At 40.9% G+C, this 8162-nt stretch overlaps 1 protein-coding gene across 2 annotated transcripts; it reads right to left on the bottom strand.

The window, feature by feature from the left end:
• Positions 1-1964: 1964 nt before the first annotated feature.
• Positions 1965-7360, bottom strand: LOC106902124 (little elongation complex subunit 1-like). 2 transcript variants are annotated; one of them, XM_014965297.1, is made up of 5 exons: positions 7328-7360; positions 4493-4527; positions 4029-4047; positions 3147-3258; positions 1965-2152 (listed from the first exon to the last, which is right to left on the bottom strand). In XM_014965297.1, exons 1-5 carry the CDS (start codon positions 7339-7341, stop codon positions 2072-2074), a joined length of 261 nt encoding a protein of 86 aa, XP_014820783.1. In that variant the 5' UTR covers positions 7342-7360; the 3' UTR covers positions 1965-2071. The 2 variants fall into 2 exon arrangements, with proteins under 2 accessions (XP_014820783.1, XP_014820784.1); XM_014965298.1 differs by lacking the exon at positions 7328-7360 and adding an exon at positions 6710-6756.
• Positions 7361-8162: the final 802 nt, after the last annotated feature.

Here is an 8162-nt window from a genome sequence, read left to right as displayed (position 1 = left end):
AGGGTACACTCTGCCCCTCATGCACATCACTAATGAAGAACGTGAAATGACCGTCATGAAGATGTTAACCAGGACTGGACCGAGTATGCGGGCCCCCTTCACTCTCCCCAGGGTACACTGCTGGTTACTGGCCTCCAACTAGACCATGTGTCCCTCATCACCACCCTCAGGGCCCAGCCATTCAGCCAGTTTTGAATCCACCTCACTGTCTGCTCAGCCAGCCCCTACAGCAACAGCTTGAGGGGCTATGGGGCTCTCAATGGGAGACACTGTCCAAGAACTTACTGAAGGCCTGGTGGGCACTAGCCATTGGTCTCCCCTCAGCTACCAGGCATGTCAGTTTATTGTAGAAGTCTACCAGCTTGTACCAGACTTCTCCTTGGTGAAGCTGTGCTGACTACTCCCAAGGAGTTTCTTGTCTTTCATGTGCCTGGAAATGGGTTCCAGGATGAGCTGCTCCTTCACTTTCTCAGGGGTCAAGGCGAGACTGACCAACCTGTAGTTCCTTGGCTCCTCCTTGAAGATCCAAGTGACAGATCAGAGATGGGCAATATATCTATACTGACACACTATATTGTCACACATCAGGGGGGGCCAGTTCCCTCTTATAGATGCAGTTAGCTATGGGGTAGCTGCTCTCTGCTGCTCTCAGATAGGACGATGTGCTACAGATTGCTTTAAGCTCCCAAGAAGAGTACCTATACGCAAAATAGGTGCAGTCTGGCAGAAGACAGGAGAACAGCAAGTGACAACAATGCTAACCTGTGTGTACAGTCTTTTGGATGATAGTGACTTGCTGCTGTGCTTGTGAGTACTGCATGTTTCACAAGGCATTTAAAGGTGCTGAAGTATCTCATTTGAGAGATGCTTCAGTCCCTTGATAATCTCCATGGCCCTTAGTTGGACTCTCTCCAGTATGCCCATCTCTCTCTTGTGCAGAGGAACCCAGAACTGGACACAGTACACCAGGTATGGCCTCACCAGTGCTGAGTAGAGGGGAATCACCTCCCTTCATCTGCCCATAACACCAAAATAGCTTAGGAACAACAAAGTTAAAAAATGATAGCCAGTCTACAAGAAAGGAAGGAAGGAAGGAAGGAAGGAAGGAGTCAGCAGTGGGAGTCCCATTAGGATGTGTGCTGGAACACATCAGAAATAAAAGTTGACTACCAAAAACAGCAGAAGGGTCTTAGCATTCCAAGCGACTAGAGAGCAATAATTGGTGTTGATAAATGCAAAATGAAGCACATGGAGAAAAACAACCACAACTACAAACTCACAACACCCAGCAGTATATTAGCTGGTTCTCTTTTGAGAGCATAAGTACCTTTCCATACAATGCTGAGAAGTCACAGCTCCTGATAGGGGTCATTTAGAGGCTAGGAGTTTAACAGGCTTAAAAAGCAAATTCATTAGACAGTCCAACAAGAGCTCTAGACACACATATGCACCAGGCAACAAAGCCTTCAAGTCACTGGATACAGAAAATACACACTTTGGGAATTATCAAGGCACAGCTTCACAATATCCTGTACTACAGCAGCAAAATGGCCTCTCCTTTTTTTGTGCCAAATCCCTCCTGCCCGTTTCCAAACGGGCTGGAGTTCAGTTCAGAGCCTGCTAAGCTGTTTCTTCAAAAACAATTATTTTAAGGACTGATTTTAAGTGATCACGTTGGCAATATCATTTTTCTATTGGCTTCAGAGTCTTTTCAGCATAAAAGAAACAGACAATTGGAAAATTTCAACAACTGGAAACAAAAAGCTAAGACTAAGAACCACTTAAAACTGGAGAAACTACAGCTTTTTCTCCAATCTTACGCTGTTCTTAAAAACCTTTGCTAACAACCACAAAAAGCCAGTTCAGGACAGGATAATAATTAAACTAATACTAGCATCCAGAGTGTTTGCTACAAAATTGAAGACTATTCTTCCATCAACTCCCTGTTCTAAGAACCCATAAGTATAAAATTTTTAGCAAAATGGAAAGCATAACTAAGTAATTTGGTACAAGACCAAATTCTGGAAGAGGTAAGAGGGGGAAGAAAGGTTATGAAAAAAAGAAGCGTCACTCACACAGCATCACTGTTTACTATTTCTTCTTTAATTTTAACATATTCCAGTTGACTCTCCTGATAAATCTTGAGAGAACTCTGTGGAGAAGAAAAGCACAGTTAAAATATGCCCTTACTGAGGCCAAAATAAAATAGACAGCAGACACTTTACGTATTCTAAGGAAAAGACTGCAGAGTGAAAAAAGCATATGCAATAAGAAAACAAGCAAGTTGAAAAGTCAGGTTATTCTTCTTCTTTAAAGGCAAAAGTTACAACAAACAAATAAATAAACAAAACTCTATCTATCTAGTTTTTGAGTATGTGTCTCCAACACTTATCTGGACAGGAACTCAAAGTCAAAGTCAAAAGCACAGCTACTACACACCATACATATAATCCTGCTTTTTCTGAAAGTGTGATCAGGACAACAGTTACTAATGCTTGCTGAGGGAAAACTGTTTAAAAAACAGTTCTAACACAGAAGAAAAACTAGGTACAGTGACAAGACAAACGCTAATATCCTACCTTGTACTAGTATGAAAAAACTACAAGAAAGAGTATTTTTTTTTGCAGAAATAATAGTTAATGTTTAGAAAATACATATATTTAGGTGATCTGAACAGTCAAAAGCTTTTCTTCTGTAGACTACATCTCAGCTAAGAGATGGGACAGAAATTAGCAATAAACTCAAATAGCTAATAATGTAAAAGTATATGTTCAAAATGGTAACAGGAGCAAAATTCTCTTCTGCACAGATCCTCTTTGCACCTTTTTAGTACTACAAGTTATAGAGTTCAGTAATCTAGTAAGATCATAACAGAAAGCCCTGAATGTATCTCCTTCCTTCCTAAATAAGGAAATAATACCCAAATAATGTGATCAAAAATCACAGGCAAAAAGCTTAGACTTGTTTAGTTCTTATTTGAAACCTGCTGCCATTTAATTCATTTCATCTAAAATGAGAGCTGTCCATCCCAATGAGCCACAAATAACAACTGGGCTTATTAAAGCCTGCTTCATCAAGGGGAGCATTAAATATATACATTTTCTTCAACAGAGTAAGTGCAAGCTATTTAAACCTTACAAGCATACCTTTTTCTCCTCCAACTCTGCTTTCAAGGAACCCAACTCCTCCTGGCACTTTTCCAAAGGTAGGATTTTCTGCAGCATCTGCTCCACTTGACAACGAAGAGCAGAGATTTCTCTGAAACAGGAAGTATAATAATAAAGAAAAAAGTTTCCAAAAAAAAAAGAGTGCTTTCAAACTCAGTGTTTTGATCCTTCAGGACAAATGTCTGAGTATTTTGCTTTCCCCTACAGAAAACTGCTGTGAGATACCCAAAGACTTTGAAGAGTCTAGGTGTTCTCATTTTTCCATCCAACATTATACATTCAAAGAAAATTCAAGATCCGATTTAGAAACATTAAACTGAGCCTAAAGCTAGATGGAAGCAGATGGCATGTGGCACACAGGAATGCTGCACAGCTGCCTACACTGAAGTGCCAGGAATAAGTGTCTCTACGTAAGTAGTGCTGTGAAGTAAGAGCACAGTCCAACTGTGGGATTTTTCAGAAGGCAGGATGGAGTGTGTGAAGATTATATACTGCCTATTTCTCTATCATTAAGTAGAGTAAGCAAGGGCATGCAGCCACCACTCTAAGACAAAATGTTTCATACAAATAGGGCTGCCCTAAATATGCTTATATCCAGCCACCACCAAAAGATGGTCTCTACATCTCCACTTGGTGACTTGAGACGTAACACAGGGCCAGGAAAGAATTTCACACGGGTACTGTAGGACAGATTTCTCTCTTCATCAGGGTGTCTTTGCTAGTTACAGCTTAGAAAACACGGTAAAAGAAAGGACCATATTAAAGGCTCAGGGCTGTTGCTGTTACAACATCAGACTCCCAAAACTGTCCAAGACACCAAGAAGGTAGCATCTTTAGCAAACAGTTTAAAATCAAACTTACCGCTCAGCAAACTGAAGCTGTAATCTCTTGTTAAGGTAGAAATTTAAAACAGTTTATCAAACATCCTTAAGTATATTTCAATCCAGTCACCACTGGCAAAGGAACATCCAGTAAAGACTTCCACCCAAAAAAACAGGACTTGCAGAACTAAGTGTTTAATTAAAACATTTCAATATGCTTGAAGTGAATAAGCAGAGCTTCTTCTGTTACATGAAAAAACTTGAGTCATTCTCAGCAACAAGGCTTTCAAATAGCCCATATTAAGTCATATATTAAACACAGACAGATCTTAAGTGGATAGTTTTAATTCCAAACCCTTTTTTCTTTACAAAGCCTACCCAGTCTGTTCTTCACTAGAGGCATTATTTCTTAACTTAAGCCTTGAGTGAAAAACCTCAAGCCCTCTTACAGCAAATGTTGATGTACTAATTCTGTTAGAACACTAATAGAATAATAAAGGATATCAGTGCATTTCTGTTGATACTCTGTCAGCAAACGACTGCAAAGAAAAAAAAAACAACAAAAAGATTTACTCATTTTCTCACCTGATTTTAACACTCATGCCTTAGCATACATTTCCTTTTGCCTTACAGACAAATGCACACAGTGTAAGGTTGGTTTGCATTTTCTGATAAGTCAATATAAGCCTTTTGTTTCATTAAGCCATTCAAACCTCAAATCAGATAACTTTAGAACAGAAAAAAAAACAACGGACAATTACATGAATTTGTAACAATTTGCAGCTTTAAAAAAAACCACAACACATACACACAAAAAGCATTACTCATGTAAAGAACATAACATATAAATCATATACTAGTTCCCAAACTTAAAAGCATGTTTACCTAGGAAATAACACATAAATGTGAAAAAAAAAATAGTTCAAAAGACCCTTAAAAGGCTTTAATCTTTACACTATTCTCCTAGCAGCCAGAAGGGTATCGTTTACTCTGATCCAAGGCACACAGTGGGCCACAGGGCAGCACTAGGGAAAGCTATTCTCTCATTTTGTCTCTCTCACGATGAGGGGCCTGGAGCACCTCTCTTATGAGGAGAGGCTGAGGGACTTGGGTCTTTATAGTCTTAAGGCCAGAAGACTTAGGGGGGATCTGATCAACACCTATAAATACTTAAAAGGTGGGTGTCAAGAGGACGGGGCCAGTCTTTTTTCAGTGGTGCCCAGGGATAGGACAAGAGGAAATGGGCACAAACTTGAATATAAGAAGTTCCACCTAAACATGAGGAGGAACTTCTTCACTCTGAGGGTGGCAGAGCCCTGGAAGAGGCTGCCCAGGGAGGTGGTGGAGTCTCCTTCTCTGGAGACATTCAAACCCCACCTGGACATGTTCCTGTGCAACCTGTTCTGGGTGGCCCTGCTCTGGCAGGGGGTTGGACTAGATGATCTCCAGAGGTCCCTTCCAACCCCATGTGATTCTGTGATTTCCTCAAATGTTACGGTTTTTAAGAATGGGGAGCAGAAAGACCAAGAGAAATACCGTGGCAATTTCTCCAACATAGAGAGGGCTGCACTGCTTTCACTTGCAAGAGTTAAGAGTAATCAAGTAAGGCAAAAAAAGAAAGGGGCTGAGCTGCAAGTAGCTAAAGGAGAGGTAATTCCCATAAAAAATGTATGCACTGGCAGAGAGAAGAGGGACAGGGAGTTTGCAGGCAGGAAAAGGAATCTATGGAGATGGAGTAAAAAAGCTTTGAAGAAAAGTTCAGACAGTGAGGACTGTCTTAAATACTTTTTGGAAACCAGAATGCAGAACTGGAATTTAGATTCTCTAAAGGCAGATTGACAGGTGTCTGGGAAAGGGAACATGAGAAATAAATCACTACAATTGGGAGACATAGCAAGGATATTACACCACAGTATGGAGGTATACACAACGTATCTTGATACATTATTCCATACAATCATATGTTGATGATTATTGAGGAGAAGTGGAAGCAGTCACAGAAGAGAAAGCAAACTGGGAAGCATTTTAGAGTGTTCTACCCAATGTTCAGCCTCACTTTTCATATTCTGCTATTTAATCCAAACAGCATTTCACGCCTCAATGCTCAGACCACATTCTGTTGCAAAGGTTCATGTGCACCCGCGCACAACTTGCAGTTCTCACGCTATATTCTTCACAACCAATAAAATCAAATAACTCTCTTTGAAGAGCTGCTTCTGCCAGTATTTGTAATACTATATAAGCTATTATAGCTACAAAAAATAGCCCTGTTCTACTACCACTACACACAGATGTTTTAGGGCACAAATTAAAGTCTTACAGTTTAGATTTAGGACCCGTTTGTGAAGAAGTTACTTTCATTTTGAGGAGGATTTCATTTTGTGCATTAACAAATACCTACATTACACAAGATTTATTTGCTGCATTTCTTACTATATAAGCTATTATAGCTACAAAAAATAGCCCTGTTCTACTACCACTACACACAGATGTTTTAGGGCACAAATTAAAGTCTTACAGTTTAGATTTAGGACCCGTTTGTGAAGAAGTTACTTTCATTTTGAGGAGGATTTAGTTTTGTGCATTAACAAATACCTACATTCCACATGATTTATTTGCTGCATTTCTCTAAGAACAATAAAGAACAAAACCAAAAGCAACAATCCCAAAACCAAACCAAAGCAAAAAAAACCCAACAACCACTTATGCAATTGTACTTACTCTCCATCGATCATTTTTTGCTTCAGTGTAATTAATGCCGCTACATATTCATTTATATTCTGTAAGGAAGAGTCTGAAGTTGGTAAAGAAGCTTCACCCCAAAAAAACCAGTACTATACATTGCAAATAACCGCTAAACCGACAGCTCATCTTCCACACAATACAATAATCTGTCATCTTTTTTCAGTTCTCTTCATGAACAAGTTATTAATTCACCAAAAATATATTTATGTCAAACATACAGAGAATGCAGAGTATGCATATTTAGATGAGGCTTTATTATAAAAGCTCTTCAAACTTTGCCTTTACAGTAGATTATAAGAAAAAAAAAATAGTTCAAAAGACCCTTAAAAGGCTTTAATCTTTACACTATTCTCCTAGCAGCCAGAAGGGTATCGTTTACTCTGATCCAAGGCACACAGTGGGCCACAGGGCAGTACACTAAAACCCCCATAACTTTGTCCTCTCAAAATCAAACCAAGCTGTGGCAGAATATTACCGTTAACCAGCATCTACCCTGTTTGAGCCTAGAATAAAGAACAAAACCAAAAGCAACAATCCCCAAACCAAACCAAAGCAAAAAAAACCCCCAACAACTGCTTATGCAATTGTACTTACTCTCCATCGATCATTTTTTGCTTCAGTGTAATTAATGCCGCTACATATTCATTTATATTCTGTAAGGAAGAGTCTGAAGTTGGTAAAGAAGTTTCACCCCAAAAAAACCAGTACTATACACTGCAAATAACTGCTAAACCGACAGCTCATCTTCCACACAATACAATAATCTGTCATCTTTTTTCAGTTCTCTTCATGAACAAGTTATTAATTCACCAAAAATATATTTATGTCAAACATACAGAGAATGCAGAGTATGCATATTTAGATGAGGCTTTATTATAAAAGCTCTTCAAACTTTGCCTTTACAGTAGATTATACACTAAAACCCCCATAACTTTGTCCTCTCCAAATCAAACCAAGCTGTGGCAGAACATTACCATTAACCGGCATCTACCCCGTTTGAGCCTAAATTTCCCAGATTCTCAACCCAGACTCGCTCCCAGTGTGTAGGAGAGGCCTCCTCCGCCCTCGGGACGCCCAGCCGGGGCCCTTCCCCTCATTTAAAGGGAAAAAACCCCAAAATTGCCCAAAGCGTTACAGCGTTAGGACGACAGGCTGGCTGACAGAGCTGAGGGAAGGAGGCGGCTGATGACCCTCCTTCCAGCGCACGGACACAAACCCCAAAGGATACGCCTGGCAGTGCCCCGGGCAGAGCCCCGCCGCAGGGACGCCGGCTGCCCCGCCGCAGCTCGCCGGGCTGGAGGCCGCCGCCGCCGCCGCTCCTCTCGCACAGCCCGTTCGCCACAGTCGCTACCCAAGCTCCCGCCGCTCCGGGAGCGATGCCTACCGGCGCCCAGCGCTTCCCCCCCCGCCACCGGCCCGGCGCGGCCCC

This window comes from Calidris pugnax, unplaced genomic scaffold (genome assembly GCF_001431845.1).
Source record: "Calidris pugnax isolate Ruff unplaced genomic scaffold, ASM143184v1 scaffold41, whole genome shotgun sequence".
NCBI classification, from domain to species: domain Eukaryota; kingdom Metazoa; phylum Chordata; class Aves; order Charadriiformes; family Scolopacidae; genus Calidris; species Calidris pugnax.
Note: the sequence above shows the minus strand (reverse complement) of the source record. Positions and strands in the feature narration are given on the sequence as shown.